Raw genomic sequence first — 22,792 nt, forward strand, 5'->3', positions numbered from 1 at the left:
GATACTGTCTGCTGAGCCACTGTATCTAATCCTATCATGTGTGATACTGCCTTCTGAGCTGTGTATCTAATCCTATCATGTGTGATACTGTCTGCTGATCTGTGTATCATGTGTGGTACTGTGTGCTGAGCCACTGTATCTAATCCTATCATGTGTGATACTGCCTTCTGAGCTGTGTATCTAATCCTATCATGTGTGGTACTGTCTGCTGAGCCACTGTATCTAATCCTATCATGTGTGTGACTGTCTGCTGAGCCACTGTATCTAATCCTATCATGTGTGATAGTGTCTGCTGAGTCATTGTATCTAATCCTATCATGTGTGATACTGTCTGCTGAGCCACTGTATCTAATCCTATCATGTGTGATACTGTCTGCTGAGCCACTGTATCTAATCCTATCATATGTGATACTGTCTGCTTAGTCATTGTATCTAATCCTATCATGTGTGATACTGTCTGCTGGGCCACTGCATCTAATCCTATCATGTGTGATACTGTCTGCTGAGCCAATGTATCTAATCCTATCCATAGTTTATAGGGTCGTAGTGCTATAGATATTCTATGCTGTCTCCTATACACACATTTTTATTCTTACCTTTCCTGGATCCAGCGCTGGAGCCGCAATGTCAGCGAGCTGAGTCCTGTATCTAATCCAATCATGTGTGATACTGTCTGCTGGGCCCTATATCTAATCCAATCATGTGTGGTACTGTCTGCTGAGCCACTGTATCTAATCCTATCATGTGTGATACTGCCTTCTGAGCTGTGTATCTAATCCTATCATGTGTGGTACTGTCTGCTGAGCCACTGTATCTAATCCTATCATGTGTGTGACTGTCTGCTGAGCCACTGTATCTAATCCTATCATGTGTGATAGTGTCTGCTGAGTCATTGTATCTAATCCTATCATGTGTGATACTGTCTGCTGAGCCACTGTATCTAATCCTATCATGTGTGATACTGTCTGCTGAGTCATTGTATCTAATCCTATCATGTGTGATACTGTCTGCTGGGCCACTGCATCTAATCCTATCATGTGTGATACTGTCTGCTGAGCCAATGTATCTAATCCTATCCATAGTTTATAGGGTCGTAGTGCTATAGATATTCTATGCTGTCTCCTATACACACATTTTTTTGGGTGGACACATATGTATTGGGGCTATTTCCCCTGACATTTTAAGTCCTTAGTGACGCCCCTGGCTGCTAGTGCTGCATTGTTGGGTCACTTAGGAGACCCAGCGATGCAGCTGAAAGCTGCGGGCCGTCGGCCATGAGAAGTTTGCGGGGGGGGGGCCCAATAAGAACTTTTGCATCGGGGCCCATGAGCCTTTAGCTACGCCCCTGGTCCTAACATGCTGAGAAGGAGTCTCCTCCGCTATATTGCCAGGCTACAACAGAGGTTCAGCTCCTTTCCTGACAAGCAGGGAAGAAAGCTATTTCTATCAGCTGCTCTGCAGTAAATAGAGGATCACTATGCAGAGAACTGGCTGTGGGAAGAGAGACTTACGCCCCATGCACACGAAGGTGCCTTTGCGGCCGCAATTCCCCCAAAAATCCACGCTAGAATTGCGGCCCCATTCATTCCTATGGGGCCATGCACACGACCGTGGATATCACGGTCCGTGCATGGCCTAGGAGACCGGACCGCAGAAAGAACGGGCATGTTTTATTACGGCTGTGTTCTGCTCATAGCAAATAATAGCCGCGGCCATGTGCACGGCCCGCGATTTGCGTGCGGCTCGCGGGGGACACTTCGCTGCCAGCCGACCCGAAAAGCACGGACGTGCACATGGCTACCGTCGTGTGCATGAGGCCTAAGTATGTGTGTCCACCAGCATTCAGATCATCAGGTGTACATGCACACAGCTATACAGTTTAAACACAAGGTGGCGCCAAACTATGTAAGGAAATGTCGTAACTCTTCAATGGATAATTTTTTCAATAGCAAGTAAATGGCAACATTTTTTTTATTTTTTTATGATCTGTACAATGAATATGATATTTACAGGTGGGAAAACCTATTAATGATATCTTGATAAAAAAAAAATAATAATTCTTTCAGTGTATTTTATTTTTCACTCCTCTTTAAAAAATGTTTGTGCGTTCCCCAAAAAGAAAAATAAATGAAAAATGAGAACCCTGTCCAATGCTTTATTATTATGGCTATATCACAGAATCGGATACTTTTCTAATCTTCTTTTTGCTATCTACTAATAGGAACTGATCACAAATTGGAATCCATAATAATGATGTCTGAACAAAGCAGTGATTGTGCTGAAGTAAAAATAAAATAAAAGGATCTTTTCCTGAAGAAGATGGAAAAAAATCTTACTATGGGAATGCAACTTAACTGATGACCACAAGGTGGCGCCCACAATTCATTATAGGCAGTGAGGTCTCTTAACCTTACATGACAAGTTCTTTATAAGTGTTCAGTTATTTACTAGTTTAATAATGATTAATAAGCTATTATGTACATATTACCTATGTTTGAATGAAGATAGAAAGAAAACTTGATAACAATACTATTAATAACAATTAGACAGCTTCCGCAGGTTATCCATTGAACTATGCTATCAAACTAGTTTTCTACCAAAACACTTTTATGACGTGTGGTTCAGACACGTCATTAAGTCAGATTGGTGGGATTCCAGCAGCAGAGACCCCCCCCCCACCGACCTTAAGATGTTGCTGTATATTCTAAAAATGTAGAAGGTCATCCAGGGGGATTCAACTCATACTTCTTCTCAAGCACAGACCCCCAGATTTGAAAAAGGAGGAATAATATTATGTTTATGCAGCACATCAGGCCCATATCATATATGTAATGGGGGAAGGGGTAATACTAATTGGGGCCTCTGCATTTACACTTAATGTGAATTGGAGGGCCCCATGTTAGTAACCAGATTTGCACATCATTGCCTATTAAATAAGGTACCTTTATTTATAAGTAAAACTTCACAGCTCCCATGTAGCATGTAAGGAGGGGGAACTGAGTAGCCCCATTTACAGCCCATGGACTGTCCATGTATGTTTTTAAAAATAGATATCTGTCACTTTAAGTGGACTGCAATGTTTTTCTGAGAGACTCCTCAGGTGTTTACTCATGCCTTGTAAATGTGTATTGTGTTACACACACTGTATATATGTTATATTGTCTTCTATGTCAGCTGGACGACGGGCAGCATGTATGTGGTGCTGTAACTGGACAAGGAATTAGAGTCTTCTGGGAACAGTTACATGATGACGTTAATGCGCTGCGTTGAGGTGGGGGAGGCTGGGGGCTGCAGCTGAACGGGTGGTGAACCGGAGGTCGGGGAGACGTGGGCCTATGTGGAACGAAGTAGGAGGTCGTCTGCTTTGAAGTAAGCGAGTCTTTGAGTGAAACAGCGCGGCTACTCTGCCGAGCGATGTTTGGCGCGTCTGTCCTGTAGCGGACAGTGAGCTAACAAAGTGACCCTTAGTGACCTGGAGTTGATGGAGGCAGGCCGTAGATAATGGCGGTTTGCAAGTGTCTCATGTAGGCCACCCCTGAACTGATGAAGGCTGAGGTGCATCATTGGCCTGAGGGGCTACATTTGGGGAGTCTGTTAGAGCTGTAAAAGTAGTCAGCTCAGATGTAAGAACCAGTGAGAGGTGTAGCATTGCTGTGCTCAAACCTGGGGGAGGCTGTAGGTAGGTACTGGTGTGATCCATCCTTTTTCTAGTGGGCCGCTTACTCCCTGTTCACACGGCGGAAATTTTGCGAGGGGAGCAGCTGCAGATTCCGCCGCAAAATTGCATTTTCATTTCGATGGGAGCCGGATGCTTCTTTTTCCCTTTAGATGATTTTTTCAGCTAGCTGGAAAAAGAAGCGTCTTGCTCGATCTTCGGGCGGATTCCGCCCATACCTCCCATTGAAGTCAATTGGAGGAGGAACCTTCCTGCCAAAAGCAGGAATAATTCCGCAGCGGATTTTGCGGTGAGACCCATCAAGCAAAATCCGCCGTGTGAACAGGGCCTCAGATTTCTACAGTGAAAACTGGTTGACCTGTAGGCCTGAAACGTGGCCTAGTTAGTAAAATCCTGCACTTAACTGGCATTCTCAGTGGAGGGGGTAGGGTGTAGGAGCACTTGAGAGTCAGTGCCCTAGAGAGAAGGCTGCTTTGTTCCTGTTGTGACAAGTTGGTGACTAAGTATATGAAAGTAGACCGGTGTGTGGTCTGAGGTCCTTTAGTTACATTTTCTATTGAATGACAGTTATAAAGAACTCTTGAGAGTCCGGGAACTGCGACATAGAGAGAGACAGTGCCGGACTAACAATGGAGCAGAATGAGCTCCAGCTCCAGGCCTCCCACAAAAAATAGGCTTATGGGTTGAGCAGCAGCAAACACGGACTGTAATCTGCGACCATCAGCCGATGCACACGAGAAACGGGGGTTGTTCTCGAAATAGGTGTTAGAGCTAGGACCCGCATCTATCAGATATTTATGGCATATCCAAATGTCTAAGTTGGGAATACCCCTTTAAATAATGTCCTTGTTAGAACAGCAAAGAGAGAGATCCCAATATACAGATGAAAATTATAGTCTACAAAATACAGAATAAGACCTATGCTTAATGCCTGACAGCATGTCTAACAAATTGAAAGTCCACAAATAATGAAGCTGGGCTATATATACACACATCAGCAAAATCAGAATGACGTGTTAATGGCTATTGTGAGCTTCAAGCAATCATGAAAATATCAGCATCACAGAGCTAAATTTCCCATTTAGAAAAGATTTCCATTCATCTGTAACATGCAATACTGTAACAAAATGCCTTCCCGAAGCCGCTACGAGCAGTCGGATGCTAATGCATTTACCATACTATGATGAGTTTTTCATGATTCATGGTGTTTAAAATATACAAGAATGCCGTTTTCAATTGGAAGTTTCTCATAGATTGAATGCATCATCAAGGCGATTGTTCATGCATGGAAGAACAACAAGCAAAATGATATGAACCATTTTTAAGCTCGACACTTAAGCAAAGGAAAACAGCTGTAATACAAACTATTAAATGTAGTTTTCAGTCTCAGTACATCTACTATGGAAAAATCCCAGCAAAATAGATGGTATTATTCAACCGTACCATATCATTTACATACAACATCAAGTACACTAGTGCAGTCCCTTTGTTTCTATGTGATGTATTTTTGAAGTCATAACACAATATACTAAACACAAATTAAATGACATGCCTTGGGTTTGGTGATTTGCATGACACAAGTGAGTCCTGGGCACCTCAGCATTGAAGAACAAATGAGCTAATAGTTAATCCACTCTCTCCTTTCTTCTGATGTAGGAGAGGACTGAGTGTGATCTGGGCCCCCGGGAATTAAGTGGCATTGTTGGCCCCTTTCAAGCGACCAAGGAAATGTAGTGCTAATAAAAGCATAATGTCTGGGTGGTTACAGTGTAGCACTACATTTCCTTGGTCGCTCCAGGAAAATGTCTGGCTGGCTGTTGCTTCCTCCCGGCACAGTCAGCTGATCACCGCAGGCAGGGCCGGATTATCATTGGAGCTCCAGCTCCAGGACTGGCATTCACTAAGGGGGGCCCCGGCCCGGGAGACTGCCACAGGACGCAGTTACAATTGAATACTATGGCGGAGCAGGGAGCCATCAGTTCCCTGCTCCACCATTCAGTAGGATACAGCCTTTAGGCCTTCAGACTAAAAGATGCTGGTACTGCATCCCTGCGCAGGCCATCGCAATTACATCACTGCATTGCGCCAGCCTACGCAAGGGTCCTGTCTTTGCGTCTCATAGGCTGCAGGTCTAACATTGCTGAGGGGGCCTGCTTTAGTGCTCTGTTCATCGCGGGAACGGGGCTAGGCGAGTACAAGTTTTTTTAATTTGTTTTGGAGGCTCTATGTACAGTACAGGGGCTGTGTGGCACTATCTTAAGGGGGTGTGTGGCACTATCTACAGGGGGATGTGGGGCACTATCTACCGGGGGAACTAGCACTATCCATCAGGGCTGTGTGGCACTATCTACGGGGCGTGTGGCACTAACTACAGAGGTGTGTGAAGCACTATCTACAGGGGGTGTGTGGAACTATCTCTAAGGGGGTGTGTGGCACGAGGGGAGTCAGAAATTATCCACACTACAGATATTTTAAAACTCTTGGTCGCACTGTCTTATCAGCACTTTTGATATGAGGTCGCTGTCTCCCCAGTCACTGCTGTGCAAGTTTGAATGTGTTATGTCTTTTTATTTGTGACTGCGGTGCAAGAAACAATGGCTGCCACACCTCCTAATATGCACGAAAGTAGAGCAGCAGTTTGGTGCCGATATTTATCGAACACTTTGTGCACAGTATGGAGAAAGTGTTTTGCCACGAAGAAGTGTGTATGAATGGATAAAGAAGTTCAAGGAAGGACGCATAAGTGTCAGCCATGAAGAAGGAGAAGGACACCCATCCACGTCCACGATTGATGACAACATTGAGCGTGCACGTGAACTGATTCTATTAGATAGATTATCACCTGTTTGGTCCCCTGAAAGAAACCCTACGAGGACAAAGTTTCACGTCTGATGAAGTGGTGAAGACCGCGGTGCAGCTCAGCCTATATCTGTACTGATAGTAGAGATCAATCATACAGCGTTTCTGCCCATTGGTATTCTCCAGTGCTAACTGTAGAGAATGACTCCGGAAGAGTCCAGTACAATCAGTCATGTGGCTGCTGAAGTTTCTGTTAAAGGAGCAGGGCAACACCATGCAAGAATCAGTACATTTAACACTGGAGGTAAAATATCCTTGGCTGTATGCCAGTTTTAGGGTATGTTCACACGACCTATTTTCGGCCGTTTTTCGGGCCGTAAACGCCTCCAAACATCTGCCCATTGATTTCAATGGGAAAAACGGCTTTCTGTTCCGACGGGCCGATTTTTTACGCAGCGGTTTTGAAAAATGGCCGCGTAAAAAAAACAGCCACGAAAAAGAAGTGCAGGTCACTTCTTGGGCCGATTTTGGAGCCGTTTTTCATTGACTCTATGGAAAACAGCTCCAAAAACGGCTGCAAAAAACGCTGCGAAAAACGCTGCAAAAATTGAGAGTGGCTTAAAAAATGTCTGAAAATAAGGAGCTGTTTTCCCTTGAAAACAGCTCTGTATTTTCAGATGTTTTTGACTCAGCGTGTGAACATACGCTTATGGCGTTAAAAATTAGCAAATTATGGAGCACACCATATTTGCGCAATCATTTATGACTTTTCGCTATTTTACGCTGCCTCTGCCACTTTTACAAAAGTGGACATGGCTTAGTATTATGGGCGGGGCCACTTCAGCCTGAGAGATTCACTATATTTAACTCCAGAGACTGGCGGAAATTATGGTGGAAATCTATGCTAGCCACACTAACAGACGGCAGTTAGTTAGCCACCCATAGAATTATGCAAAATATTTTCATTTAGAGTTAGTACAATTTTTGGCAAAAAAAATGCTATAGAAACCGAAGATTTGCAGTATTCTAATATTCTAGGTTTTGTCTTATATTGTTTTACCGTATATATGTCATTTTCACAAAAATGGCTCGTGGAATCAGCCTCGAGAACACCACAACACGTGAATGCAGACAAAATCATTGCAACTACTATACTAGTCCTTCTCATTGAATTAGAATAACATAAAAAAGTTAATTGATTTCAGTAATTCAATTCAAAAAGTGAAACTCATATATTATATAGATTCATTACACACAGAGTGATATATTTCCAGCATTTTTTTCTTTTAATGTTGATGATTATGGTAACAGTTAATGAAAACCAAAAATTTAGTGTCTCAGAAAATTTGACAATTGGTTAAAAGTTCAAGATTGTAGACCCATGGTGCCACAAAAGGTCATTGCTAAAGAAGCTGGCTGTTCACAGAGTGCTGTATCCAAGCATATTAATGGAAAGTTGAGAGCAAGGAAAAAGTGTGGTAGAAAAAGATGCACAAGCAACAGGGATAACCGCAGCCTTGAAAGGATTGTCAAGAAAAGGCCATTCAAGAATCTGGGAGAAATTCACAAGGAGTGGACTGCGGCTGGAGTCAGTACTTCAAGGGCCACAACACACAGACATATCCAGGTCATGGGCTACAACTGTCGCATTCCTTGAGACAACGTCAGAAGCGTCTTACCTGGGCCAAGGAGAAAAAGGACTGGTCTGTTGCTCCATGGTCCAAAGTCCTGTTTTCAGATGAAAGTAAATTTTGCATTTCAGTTGGAAATCAAGGTCCCAGAGTCTGGAGGGAGAGTGGAGAGGCATCAATCCAAGTTGCTTGCGGTCCAGTGTGAAGTTTCCACAGTCAGTGATGGTTTGGGGAGCCATGTCATCGGCTGGTGTTGGCCCACTGTGTTATATCAAGTCCAGAGTCAACGCAGCCGTCTAGCAGGAAATTTTACAGCATTTCATGCTTCCCTCTGCTGACAAGCTTTATCAAGATGCGGATTTCATTTTCCAGCAGAACTTGGCACCTGCCCACACTGCCAAAAGTACCAATACTTTGTTTAATAACCACAGTATCACTGTGCTTGATGGACCAGCAAGCTCGCCTGAGCTAAACCCCATAGAGAATCTATGGGGTATTGTCAAGAGGAAGATGAGAGAACCCAGACCCAACAATGCAGACGAGCTGAAGGCCACTATCAAAGCAACCTGGGCTTCCGTAACATCTAAGCAGTGCCACAGGCTGATCACCTCCATGCCACGCCACATTGATGCAGTAACTCATGCAAAAGGAGTCTCGATCAAGTATTGAGGGCATATACTGTACATACTTTTCAGTAGGCCTACATTTCGGTATTAAAAGTCATTTTTGAAATTGGGGTTAATTTTTAAAGACACTAAATTTTGGGTTTTCATTAACCGTTAGCCATAATCATCAACATTAATAGAAAAAAATGCTGGAAATAGATCACTCTGTGTGTAATGAAAAGTTTCACTTTTTGAATTGAGTTACTGAAATAAATAAACTTTTTGATGATATTAATTGAGAAGGACTAGTATATTTACACCGTGTTCCAAAATATTATGCACATTGGATTTAGGGGAGATTCACACGAACGTTGCGTTTTTGCGCGCGCAAACAACGCAGCGTTTTGCGAGCGTGTCAGCAGCGTGGGCAATGCGTTTTTGAACGATGTATGCGTGTAATACGCGCGTAAGACATGCGTTTTTCCCGCGCGTGGAAAAAACGCACTCAGCTGTTCTGTTTACGCCAGGCTTCAAAAGGGCCATTAATGCAATACCCCTGCTTCATGTGTGCACCTGTGTTAATTCATTTGTGTGCTTTGGATGCAACCCACTGTTTCTACCAGTATTTTAGTGAAGTTTGTCTGCCAGACTGCATTGATGCCACCTAGCTCTCTGGCCCGTGTGCTATTAGCATGGATGATATCCCGGAGGTTTGGGCAACGAGGTAGCCCTCTACGGCCACACCGGCGGAGATCAGGTAGGATGTGGGTTCACCCAATAGTGGCCCAACGCACCTCTAAAGGGCATTTTCATATCCTCTTTGCTGACCTCCGTCGTCACCCTGAGAAATTTCGGGCCTTTTGCCGCCTGTCTGTGCATGCCTTTGATATGCTGCTGGAGCTGGTTTGGCCTGGAATAACCTATCAGAACACAAACATGCGACGCTGTATTTCCCCCGAGGAGCGTCTCCTTCTGACGTTACGGTATGTGCAGTTTTGTGAGCCAGGTTACACCTTATTTTATGTCCTTAATGTCCTAAACTAACATGTTTTCTTTGTGCTTTGCTTGTATGAATTTCTGTAGTTTTTTGGCGACCGGCATTAGCTACCATGCCCTTCATTTTGAATTCCTAATTGGAGTCTCCACTATTTGCGGCATTGTCCCAGCAACCTGTGTGGTCCTGTGGCAGAGATTGAAGAGCAGCGTGATCCCTCAGCCTACGGCCCAACACTGGCTTCGCATAGCGCAGCAGTTTGAACGCGACACACAATTTCCTAACTGTATTGGTGCACTCGATGGGAAGCACATCCGTGTGCAGAAACCGCCCCACTCTGGCTCTCGCTACTTCAATTACAAGCAGTATTTTTCAATAGTTTTGCTTGCCTTGTCGGACTGTAATTTCTGCTTTACCATCGTGGACATCGGGTCCTATGGCAGCTCGGCGGATGCACGCATTTTTCGCTCATCTAGAATGGCACAGCGTCTAATGTCCAACCAACTTGATGTCCCCGAGCCTAGCATCCTCCCTGGCACCAGCGGGCCACCCCTTCCTTATGTTATGGTTGCAGATGAAGGTTTTGCCCTCAGCAAACACGTAATGCGGCCATTTGCGCGGAGGGGCATGGATAACCGTAGGCGCATTTTCAATCAGCGACTATGCAGAGCACGGAAAGTCGTGGAATGTGCCTTTGGCATCATGACCAGCAAGTGGAGGGTCCTGATGACATCAATGCAATTGTCGCCGTCAAATGTCACATGCGTGATCAAAGCCTGTGTTGTGCTGCACAACTTTACCCGCATCAATGATGCCGCTCATGATGTGGAATATATGGGAACATCTGCACCCACCACCAGCCTGAGCCAGGCTGCTCGGCCTGGCCGGCCACCGACATGTGGGCAGCGAGTGCGCCACCAATTTGCCGAGTATTTTGCCAGGCAGGCTTGAGAAGTAACCTGCCAGAACGCTGCCATTTGAGTTGTGGTGAAGTTAATCTTATTTGAGAGAACGTCTGTTTATCCCTCAAGGCCTTTTTTGGTGGGGGGGGGGTGTGGGGGAGGGTTAGGGACTCGCAAAACTTGAGGCCCCTTGACGTGGGTTGCGAGCTTAAAGCTCGGTAGGCGCTTGGAATACCCTTTTTAGACGGCAGGAATGCATGGACATCACATCCTCTTGTGGAAACTATGTATTTCCTGGCCTATATGTATGTGAGCGTTTCGGGGGGAGTAAAGTTAGTTCTGGCCAAACACTAACTATACTAATTACAGCTGAGTTCCTGGTATTCCAAACCCCTTCCGAACAACGAAGACCTCAAAGATGTGGTGGAGAAATCTAATACCGTCACAACCTCTAAGGCAACAGCACCTCCTAGCGGTAGAGGCAGTAGAAAAGGTGTGCAAGGTAACAAAAGGATTGTCCACACAGAACTTCAAAATATCGAACTTTAGTAGCAGTCATGTTTGTGGCACATACTCGCCATATCAGCCAAATAAATACAGAGGCGGGAAAACATACCCGAACAAAAAAGTGCACCAACATGATGCATATACAACAAATTCCTAGCATGTCATCGATTTCTAACATGTGTCGGTAGAAAAAAAGAGCCCCTAAAGATTCTGATAGGCATGGGTCGGCGAGCTGTAACCCGACCGTTCCGCACCACTCTGCTGTCCCCGGCCCTGAGGAGCCTGTTCCTGCACAGCATATTGGGGTTGATACTGCGGGTGGTAACCCTGAGGCTGCATGTGAGCCTGTAAACTTGGCCCAGGTATGGAGTATTGAGGAAAGTGATGGACTGGCCCAGGCATTGGGGCAGGGGAGAGGTATCTTGGGGCAGGAGGGTATTGCGCCATCTGCGAGAAGACGGGGGCAGGTTGGGAGGGCCTTGGCACATGGGCACGCGCTGAGGGCATATATACACTACGCCAGTGCTCCAGAGAAGTAAAGCACCGGCCTGGACTTAGCGGGGGTGTCGCACAGTCGATTAGCGACAGCATATTTATTTGCAGCCGCACCAACCTATCCTCTGGTACCCGCCGCATCAAAGGTGCCATGCTCCGGCAAAAAAAATCATGCTGGTCCTCATCGGCTGCACGGCGCAGGTACTCAAGAACACGGGCGTCCACCTGTGCAGCTGCGGGTGGGTTACCAGGACGTCTGCGGCGGGGTGCTGCTTGTCTAGGTGCCACTTGGTCCGGTTGTCCTGCTTCAGGCGCTGAGGCGACTGGACCAGGATCCTCTCTAGTGGCCTCCGGGGTGAGGGCGACCAGGGGAGCAGCGGATTGGGACGCCTGGCTACACTGGGGCCGTGCCTCCTCTTCTGAAGCATCCAGAGTGTCGCTAGTTCTATAATATAGGGGACACGTCAGTTGAGGAAACAAATGTCATGTGCAAACACAAAGGCGTTTTGGGGTATGTAACATGTTTGGAGGGTGACGTGGCCACAAAGGGACAACAACGAGTACTTACGGTCGCATGTCCATTATTTCCCGCAGGAACAACAGCTGGTCGTAGTACATGTAGCGCCGTTTTTGGGGACCACCATCTCCGCTACGGGCGCCGGATCCATGTTCTCGACGGAACTGGTCCCTCGAGCTGCGCCACCGTCTCTTTACATCGTCCACTGTATGATGAATAAGAACACATCATTGATTAAACTCAGCAGATGTGAGTGCGCACACAGACAGTGCATGTATAAACTGGTGTTATTAAACACACGTCTACACAAGAACAAGCCTAAGTTGATGATACTATATATAAAGATGGCACTGAACCGAAACGTTGGCAATGACAGGCAATTATTCAGCAGGGACGCAATATCCAATATGGATGTCATTATACACATCAATGGCGACACACAGATATCCACTCACCAATTTGTAGCCGGTCACGGGTGCGGCTGTCGGCCCACTCCTGCTCAAATAGCGCCTCTGCTATCTGCTCCCATGCTGCCTCCTTCAATGTGCGGTCATGGTACGACTCCGCATGGGTGTTCCAGACCTCCGGCCGCTCCTGAACTAACCTAATGAGCTTCCCAACATCCATCTGCCGAGGCATGCCTGCAAGGTGCTTGTGGTGCTTTTGCAAACGGTGTGGCCTCTTTTGCAAAACCTGCTGTCTAACCAACTTCCTGCTTTTCTGCTGGTTTCAACTAGTTAGTTCAAACTCATTTGCATTGAGACAACGTGTCCTGCGTGAAAAACGCGCGTTCGCAGCTGCTGCCAGCGTATGACATGCGTGATTTTCACGCACCCATTGACTTCAATGGGTGCGTGATGCGTGAAATACGCAGAGTTTTTGAACCTGTCGCGTATAGTACGCAGCGAACAAACGCTGCGCAAGAATCACGCACTGTTTGAACTGCCTCATTGACTTCTATAGTGCTGTGCGTGATGCGCAGAAAATACGCGGCCTGCACGCGCGCAAATCGCGCTCGTCTGAATCCCCCCTTAAGGGGGGATTCACACGAGCGTGTATTCGGTCCGTGCGGGCCGCGTGGTTTTCACGCGGCACGCATGGACCAATACAAGTCTATGGGGCAGTACAGACAGTCCGTGCTTTTTGCGCAGCGTTTGTCTGCTGCGCAAAAAGCGCGACAGGTTCAATAACTCTGCGTATTTCGCGCATCACGCACCCATTGAAGTCAATGGGTGCGTGAAAATCACGCGCACCACACGGAAGCACTTCCGTGGGACGAGCGTGATTCGCGCAACAGCAGTGAAAAGGATGAATGAAAACCGAAAAGCACCACGTGCTTTTCTGTTTCCGAACATCCAAACGGAGTGTCTTTGCGATGAGCGAAGCCGGACAAGCGTACCGAACTTCACCGGGTTCGGCCAAACTCGTTTTGGCCGATCCCGGCAAAAAAATTATCGGTACGCGACGTCAGGAGATAGTCACTGTCCATGGTGCTGAAAGAGTTAAACTGTTTCAGCACCATGGACAGTGACTTGCGATCCCAAAATACATTAACCTGTAAAAAAAAAACGAAGTTCTAACTTACCGATTACTCCTGTCTCCTTCCTGCAGTCCGACCTCCCGGGATGACACTTCAGTTCAAGTGACAGCTCCAGCCAATCACAGGCCAAGCACAGGCTGCAGCCAATCACAGGCTGCAGCGGTCACTTGGACTGCTGCGTCATCCAGGGAGGTGGGGCCCGATGTCAAGAGAGGCGCGTCACCAAGGACGCGTCACCAAGGACGCGTCACCAAGGCAACGGCCGGGAAGTTCTCGGTAAGTAGGAACTTTATCTTTTTTTTTTACAGGTTTTTCGCTGTTGTGTTCGGCATTCACTGTCGAGGGTGCTGAAAGATTTAGCTCTTTCAGCACCTTGGACAGTGACGGGCGTTGACAAGCCTCATCTCTATGATGCCGGCTGCGCGAAAATCACGCAGCCGCGCATCAGACACGCATGACACACGCAGCTGTCAAATGGTTTTTGCGCTCGCAAAACGCTGCGTTGTTTGCGCGCGCAAAAACGCAACGTTCGTGTGAATCTCCCCTAAGTGTCATAAACATTTAATTATTCGTTTTTCAATTAAACTCATGGATGGTATTGTGTCTTAGGGCTCTTTGGATCATTGTAATCAATCTCAGACACCTGTGATAATTAGTTTGCCAGGTGTGCCCAATCAAAGGAAAACTACTTAAGAAGGACGTTCCACATTATTAAGTAGGTCACAGGTTTCAAGCAATATGGGAAAGAAAAAGGATCTCTCTGCTGCCGAAAAGCGTGAAATAGTGCAAAACCTTGGACAAGGTATGAAAACATTGGATATTTCAAGAAAACTTAAGCGTGATCATCGTACTGTGAAAAGATTTGTGGCTGATTCAGAGCACAGACGGGTTCGTTCAGATAAAGGCATAATGAGGAAGGTTTCTGCCAGACAAATTAATAGGATTAGGAGAGCAGCTGCTAAAATGCCATTGCAAAGCAGCAAACAGGTATTTGAAGCCGCTGGTGCCTCTGGAGTCCTGTGAACCTCAAGGTGTAGGATCCTCCAGAGGTTTGCAAGTGTGCATAAAGCTATTATTCGACCACCCCTAAACAATGCTCACAAGCAGAATCGGTTGCAGTGGGCTCAGAAATACATGACGACTAATTTTCAAACCGTGTTGTTTACTGATGAGTGCCGTGCAACCCTGGATGGTCCAGATGGATGGAGTAGTGGATGGTTGATGAATATCCACCATGTCCCAACAAGGCTGCGACGTCAGCAAGGAGGTGGCGGAGTCATGTTCTGGGCTGGAATCATGGGGAGAGAGCTGGTAGGCCCTTTAGGGTCCCTGACGGTGTGAAAATGACCTCTGCAAAGTACGTAGAGTTTATGACTGACCACTTTCTGCTGTGGTACAAAAAGAAGAACCGTGCCTTCTGTAGCAAAATTATCTTAGTGCATGACAATGCACCATCTCATGCTGCAAAGAATACCTCTGTGTCATTGGCTGCTATGGGCATAAAAGGAGAGAAGCTCATGGTGTGGCCCCATGTTCCCCTGACCTCAACCCTATTGAGAACCTTTTGAGTATCTTCAAGCAAAATATCTATGAGGGTGGGAGGCAGTTCACATCAAAACAGAAGCTCTGGTAGGTTATTCTGACATCCTGCAAAGATATTCAAGCAGAAACTGTCCAAATACTCACAAATTCAATGGATACAAGAATTGTGAAGGTGATCTCAAAGAAGGGGTCCTATGTTAACATGTAACTTGGCCTGTTACGTTTTTTGTGATTGAAAGAGCTTTGGATTTCTGTAAATATGACCTCCTGATGCTGCAAATTCAACAAATTACCATTTTAGTTCTCTTTACAATCTTTAAAATGTTTTGATCTCTGTTGTGCATAAGAATTTGAAACAGTGCATTTTGAGTTTTTTACTTAAAAAAATAAAAATCTGTCATTAGGAGATTTGTTCAATAAAATTTGCATTGTACTCCAACGGTTGATGGCTTGAAGATTATACTGACTGTCGTTTGCATCAACTATTTAGGAAAATCAGCTAAAAATAACATTTGCATAATAATTTGGAATGCGGTGTATATCGACCAAATTTTACCATGAACATGAAGCCCAATATGTCAAGAGAAAACAATCTCAGAATCGCTTGGATAGGTTTAAGCATTCCGACGTTATTACCAAATAAAATGAAATATGTTAGATTTGAAAAATGGGCTCTGAGCCTTAAGGCCAAAACTAGGCTGCGTCCTTAAGGGGTTAAATAATCTCTGTTTATTGTGTATATTACAATATATCTATGGACCTGGCTCATTCTTGCATTCATTTTTCCTCAGATGTCTATCCATGGGGACAGCAGGAAGAGGTCTAGAATATCTAGACATAGAATTTGCAAAAGATGCCAGCAACCATTACCAGATGAATTATACTCTGATTTTTGTGTCACATGTATTGCTTCTAAAGAGAACACTCAAAACCAAGAACCCTATGAATTTCTCAGCTTACTACTATATTTGACTAAGCTGGTCCCTCAAGAAAATATAAACGCCCTAGAAAATCTCCATCAGATGTTCCTACTAACCTACAGTCTGTCATGCCCATGGCCGCGGGCCGTCAGGCTCACTCACCTTCTGACGCCCGCAGCCATGGATCTGCGAACGCTCATGCCCGCTCATAAAGGGGCAGCGCACTGGACTTTCATGTTTAATTAGCCCATAGCACCCTGGACTATAAGAAGGGCTCAGCCCCTTCCTCCCACGCCTGAGCATTGTTGTTGTACCCTAAGTTTGTCTATGCAAATGGTCTCCTAGTGTTTCCCAGTTGCCAGTGTTTCCTGCTCCTGTATCCCGTGCTATCCTGGTCAAGTGCTGTGCTGAGCTGAAGTCGTGCTGTGCTGTATACCACGCCTGTCCTGCTACACCATGCCTGACGTCTACCTGCTGCCTAGTCCCAGCCGAGCCTGCCTTGCTACTGTTCAAGCTGCCACAGGTACCCTATACGAACTATAGACTGTAAACTGCGCCCTGTTGGCCAGCTGCCATACCGCCAAGGCGGTACAGCCCAGTGGGTCCATGAACCCAACGTGACACAGTCCTATGGGGATTTATCCAGATCAGAGGGAGAAATCATGTCAGAAGACTCAGATTCAGGGGAGCAAGATGAGTTCTATATATTCCGCAAGGAAAAGCCCCCTACATTAGTCAAAGCAGTCAAAGAAACGATAGAATCAGATAAGAATGTGCATCATAAGCCAAATAAGGACAAGATTTTAGAATCCTTTGGAGAAGGTAAAGGCGTGAAATTCCCAGAATGCAGGAAGAAGCCTCTTCAGCGGTCCTTTTGTGCTCAAAAGGAGAAGCCCCCCTAGATTCAGAGCAAACAATAAGTTCTTTGACAGAAGAAGAAAGTTTAGATTGAAAAAGCAATCATCATCCTCCTTTTTCAGGAAAAAGGGTCAAAATCAGAAACAGAGTCAGGACTCTTCCTATGCAGGTAGGGGCCGGATTAAAGAATTTCTCGTCTATATGGTTTATGACTTCATCAGACGCATGGGTTGCTTCAACAATTCAGAACGGGTATGCACTAGAATTTTTAAAGAAACTCGGCCAAGGAGTATACTCTATGGTGTTTGCTGTCCCCAAACCAGCCAACGAATGGTGACTAATCATAGATCTAACCTTCCTCAACAAGTATCTTCAGAAGCGATTAAAAACGGAATCCATTAGTTCAGTGATATCTCTTCTGGAATTGAATGACGTTATGGCCAACATAGATCTCACCGACGACTACTTACAAGTCCCGATTCCTCCCAGACATAGGAAATATCTGAGAATAGCGGTTCAGACATCCAGAGGCATATGCCACCTGCAGTTCACTGTCTTCCTGTCAGCATAACATCAGCTCCCAGAGTTTTCACAAAGATTACAGTAGTCCAAACCGCTGCTCTCAGATTAAGGGGCATCTGCATTATTCCTTATCTCGACGATTGGCTAAAAAAAAGCTCCTACAAAACAGTGCCTACGTCAAGATCTTCATTGCACTATACAATTTCTTGTCGCTCACGGTTTCATCATAAATCATAAGTCATCTCACAGTCTCCTTATCTGCAGACAGAAGGAAATCGCTACAAGCCTCAGTGAGACATCTAGTAGATCACCCAAGAGTCTCAATTCGAAAAGCTATGAGAGTCTTGGGGGCTCCTAACCTCGGATATAGATGCAGTCCCATGGGCCAAAGCCCACAGAGCCTTACAGAGCAACATCTTACAAGCCTGGAACAGACATCATCACAGTCTGGAAGATCGGATGATAGTCTCTCCATCATCAAAAGAGGAGCTGTAGTGGTGGCTCAACCTCAACCGACTTCTTCAGGGCAGATCTCTGGTTCCTCAACCTCAGAACATTCTCACCGCAGATGCCTCCTCTTGGGGTTGGGGTGCTCATGTAGGCAGTCTATATACAGTGAAGGAAATAAGTATTTGATCCCTTGCTGATTTTGTAAGTTTACCCACTGTCAAAGACATGAACTGTAATGACCGGGGGGTAGGGAAACGGACAAGTGAGCCCTAATCTACCCGCCACTCTGTCCCTGCCTACTTGCAACGACCCGCCCTAGGCGACGGGGTACAACTGGGCGGCGGTCCCTGCACTCAGTAAGTGCACGACAAACACGACAAACATACAAGGGAATACAAGCAAGGGAAAGGGGCAGTTGCCCACGGCAACACCGTGAGCAACCAGAGTGGTGAACGAGCCGAGTCAAGCCAGGAGTGTGCGAGGTACCAAACGAAGAGCAGAAGAGTAGTCAGTAAGCCAGGGTCTGTATGGAGCAGGAACAAAATAGAAGGAGCTATAGCTGGGCCAGGAAACCACACGAAAAAGAATAACAAGCAAGGAGGAACAGGAAATGCAGGTATAAATAGACAGAGGGCGGGAGCTAGCTCCGTCTGGCCAGGCTGCGATAGGCTCTCCCACTCCTAAGCCTGCCAGCCTGAGTGGTGGAAGCTGGAGTCAGTCTCAGGGATGTAGATTCAGGTGCTGACTGATTAATTAAGGGAGATAACCCCGAAGCTGTGCCTGGCAGATTTTTTACAGTACCCCCCCTTTTATGAGGGGCCACCGGACCCTTTCTAAGTGGACCTGGCTTACTGGGGAAACGCAGGTGGAACCTCCTGACCAATACCCCAGCGTGAACATCCCGGGCGGGTACCCAATTCCTCTCCTCGGGCCCGTAACCTCTCCAATGGACCAGGTACTGGAGGGAGCCTTGGACCATCTTGCTGTCCACAATCCTGGCCACCTCGAATTCCACCCCCTCAGGGGTGAGGACGGGAACAGGAGGTCTCCTCGAGGGAGCCAAGGACGGGGAGCAGCGTTTAAGGAGGGAGGCATGAAACACGTCGTGTATACGAAAAGACGGGGGTAACTCCAGCCGGAAGGAGACAGGATTGAGGACCTCAATGACCTTATACGGCCCAATAAACCGGGGAGCAAACTTCTTGGACGGAACCTTGAGACGCAAGTTCCTAGACGACAACCACACCAGATCCCCAACCATAAACAGGGGGTTAGCAGAACGTTTTCTATCAGCCTGAGTTTTTTGTACGCTCTGGGACGCCTCTAGGTTCTTCTGAACCTGGGCCCAGACTGTGCACAGTTCCCGATGAACGACCTCTACCTCGGGATTGTTTGAACTACCAGGTGAAACGGAGGAGAACCGTGGATTAACCCCAAAATTACAGAAAAAGGGAGAGACCCCTGACGAGTTACTGACCCGGTTATTAAGGGAAAATTCGGCGAGGGGAATGAATGAGACCCAATCATATTGACAGTCAGAGACAAAACACCTTAAGTATTGTTCTAGAGATTGATTAGTCCTCTCCGTTTGACCATTGGTTTCAGGATGGAAGGCAGAGGAGAAGGACAGATCAATCCCCAACTTCATACAGAAGGCTCTCCAAAACAATGAAACAAATTGTACCCCTCTGTCCGAAACAATATTGACAGGGACCCCATGGAGACGCAGGATGTGTTTGACAAACAAGGTAGCCAACGTCTTGGCGTTGGGTAGTTTCTTGAGGGGCACAAAGTGGCACATCTTACTGAAGCGGTCTACCACCACCCACACCACCGACTTGCCTTGGGATGGAGGCAAATCGGTGATAAAATCCATGGAGATATGTGTCCAAGGTCTCTGGGGAATGGGCAACGAACGCAGTAAGCCCGCTGGTCGGGACCTGGGAGTCTTGGACCTAGCACAAACCTCACAAGCGGCGACGTAGGCCTTAACGTCTTTAGGCAACCCAGGCCACAAATAATTTCTGGTAATGAGGTGTTTGGTACCCAGGATGCCTGGATGACCAGATAGTGCGGAGTCATGATTTTCCCTAAGTACCCTTAGCCGGAATTGCAGGGGAACAAACAGCTTGTTCTCAGGAAGGTTCCCGGGAGCTGAACCTTGAGCAGCAGAAATTTCAGAGACTAAATCAGAATCGATCGAGGAAATGATTATACCTGGAGGCAAAATACAAGCATGATCTTTCTCCGAAGGAGGGCTGGCCATGAAGCTACGCGACAGTGCATCAGCCTTAATATTTTTAGACCCAGCCCTATAGGTAACCAAAAAATTGAATCTGGTAAAAAATAACGCCCATCGAGCTTGTCTCGGGTTTAGCCTCCGGGCAGATTCTAGGAAAACCAGATTCTTGTGGTCGGTAAGGACCGTTACCTGGTGTCTAGCCCCCTCCAGGAAGTGGCGCCACTCTTCAAATGCCTATTTAATGGCTAAGAGTTCGCGGTTGCCAATATCATAGTTACTCTCAGTTGGCGAAAACTTCCTGGAGAAGTAGGCACAGGGGCGGAGATGGGTGAGGGACCTGGTACCCTGGGACAAGACAGCCCCCACTCCCACCTCAGATCCGTCAACTTCCACGATAAATGGCTCCATTTGGTTGGGCTGAACCAGCACCGGGGCCGAGATAAAGCACTTCTTAAGGACCTCAAAAGCCTGGACAGCCTCAGGAGGCCAGTGGAGGAGATCAGCACCTTTGCGAGTGAGGTCCGTAAGAGGCTTAGCGATGACCGAGAAGTTAGCAATAAATCTCCTGTAATAATTAGCGAACCCCAAAAAACACTGTAACGCCTTCAGGGAGGCAGGTTGGACCCATTCCGCCACAGCCTGAACCTTGGCGGGGTCCATGCGGAATTCATGAGGAGTGAGGATTTGACACAAAAATGGTATCTCCTGTACCCCAAACACACATTTTTCGGTTTTGGCAAACAGTTTGTTTTCCCGAAGGACCTGGAGCACCTTCCTGACATGCTCAATTGGGAGGACCAGTCCTTGGAAAATACCAGTATGTCATCAAGGTACACTACAAGAAATATCCCCAGGTAATTTCTCAAAATCTCATTTATGAAATTCTGGAAGACCGCAGGGGCATTACACAACCCAAAGGGCATGACGAGGTATTCGAAATGGCCTTCGGGCGTGTTAAACGCAGTCTTCCACTCATCCCCCTCTTTGATGCGAATAAGGTTATACGCCCCCCGTAGATCCAATTAAGAGAACCATTGGGCCCCCTGAACCTGATTAAAGAGATCAGGAATCAAAGGAAGGGGATACTGGTTCCTTACCGTGACCTTATTCAGGCTACGGTAGTCAATGCATGGCCTAAGACCACCATCCTTCTTCCCCACGAAGAAGAAGCCAGCACCTACCGGAGAAGAAGAGGGACGAATGTAACCCTTGGCCAGGGATTCCTGGATATACTCTCTCATGGCTTCACGTTCGGGACAAGAAAGATTAAATATCCTACCCTTAGGAAGCTTAGCTCCTGGTACCAATTCGATAGCGCAATCGTATTCTCTATGAGGAGGTAACACTTCGGAGGCCTCCCTAGAGAAAACATCAGCGAAGTCCTGAACAAACTCGGGTAGCGTATTCGCCTCCTCAGGGGGAGAAATAGAATTAACAGAAAAACATGACGTACAACATTCATTACCCCATTTGGTTAGCTCCCCAGTATTCCAGTCAAACGTGGGATTATGCAACTGCAACCAGGGAAGGCCTAGAACCAAATCGTACGATAATCCCTGCATCAACAGTACAGAGCATTGCTCCAAATGCATGGAGCCAACAAGGAGTTCAAAAACAGGGGTATGCTGTGTAAAATAACCATTAGCAAGAGGAGTGGAGTCGATACCCACTATCGGGACAAGTTTAGGCAAATCAATCAGAGGCATAGCAAGAGACATAGCAAATTCCACAGACATAATATTAGTAGAGGACCCTGAATCCACGAAGGCACTGCCGGTAGCAGACCTACCACCAAAAGAGACCTGAAAGGGAAGCAAGATCTTAGTACGTTTCCTATTTACTGGAAATACCTGTGCGCCCAAGTGACCTCCCCGATGATCACTTAGGCGCGGAAGTTCTCTGGCTGCATTCTTACGCTTAGGACAGTTGTTCACTTGATGCTTGTCATCCCCACAGTAGAAGCAGAGACCATTCTTCCTGCGGAATTCTCTACGTTGTTGGGGGACACGGAGGCCCCGAGTTGCATAGGTATCTCGGAGTCTTTCCTGGAGGAACGAAGCAACGGAACTTCGGGAGGCATCATGGGGGAGTCGGAGGAGAAAACACATAAATGTTCATGTTGTCGTTCCCTGAGACGTCGGTCAAGTCGTACCGCTAAAGCCATAGCCTGGTCTAGGGAGTCAGAAGAGGGATAGCTAACTAGCAGGTCTTTCAGGGCATTCGACAGACCCAACCTAGTCAGGAGCCAAGGAGAAGGCCCACTCTTGGGGCCCTTCCTGGAGACGGGACATAATTATACCCACCCGCTGGCTCTCAGAACCCGAGGAATGAGGCTTTAAACGAAAGTAAAGCCTACAACTCTCCCGAAAGGAGAGAAAAGCCCTCCGGTCCCCTGAGAACCGGTCGGGCAACTTGAGGTGGGGTTCAAGAGGTGCGGTGAGGGGAACTACCAAGGTAGCATCAGGCTGGTTGACCCTCTGAGCCAGGGCCTGGACCTGTAGGGAGAGACCCTGCATTTGCTGAGCCAGGGTCTCACAGGGGTCCATAGTGGTGTCAGGGACCAGGGTAGACTAGGTATGGGCTTGTTATTAT

At 46.7% G+C, this 22,792-nt stretch overlaps 1 protein-coding gene across 1 annotated transcript; it reads right to left on the reverse strand.

Annotated features, from left to right (window-relative positions):
- Positions 1 to 11,166: 11,166 nt before the first annotated feature.
- LOC142652676 (uncharacterized) lies at positions 11,167 to 13,144 on the reverse strand. The gene is made up of 3 exons (XM_075828334.1): positions 12,582 to 13,144; positions 12,178 to 12,331; positions 11,167 to 12,054 (listed from the first exon to the last, which is right to left on the reverse strand). Exons 1-3 carry the CDS (start codon positions 12,763 to 12,765, stop codon positions 11,316 to 11,318), a joined length of 1,077 nt encoding a protein of 358 aa, XP_075684449.1. The 5' UTR covers positions 12,766 to 13,144; the 3' UTR covers positions 11,167 to 11,315.
- Positions 13,145 to 22,792: the final 9,648 nt, after the last annotated feature.

The sequence above is a fragment of the Rhinoderma darwinii genome, chromosome 5, assembly GCF_050947455.1.
Source record: "Rhinoderma darwinii isolate aRhiDar2 chromosome 5, aRhiDar2.hap1, whole genome shotgun sequence".
NCBI classification, from domain to species: Eukaryota; Metazoa; Chordata; class Amphibia; order Anura; family Rhinodermatidae; genus Rhinoderma; species Rhinoderma darwinii.

Bases quoted from the DNA above. Each gene is read 5' to 3' on its own strand.
- LOC142652676 (XM_075828334.1), bottom strand. From the start codon at position 12,765: ATGCCTCGGCAGATGGATGTTGGGAAGCTCATTAGGTTAGTTCAGGAG. The intron at 12,332-12,581 runs GTGAGTGGATAT...TTCATCATACAG, and splicing joins CCGTGACCGGCTACAAATTG to TGGACGATGTAAAGAGACGG. The intron at 12,055-12,177 runs GTAAGTACTCGT...CCTATATTATAG, and splicing joins GAAATAATGGACATGCGACC to AACTAGCGACACTCTGGATG.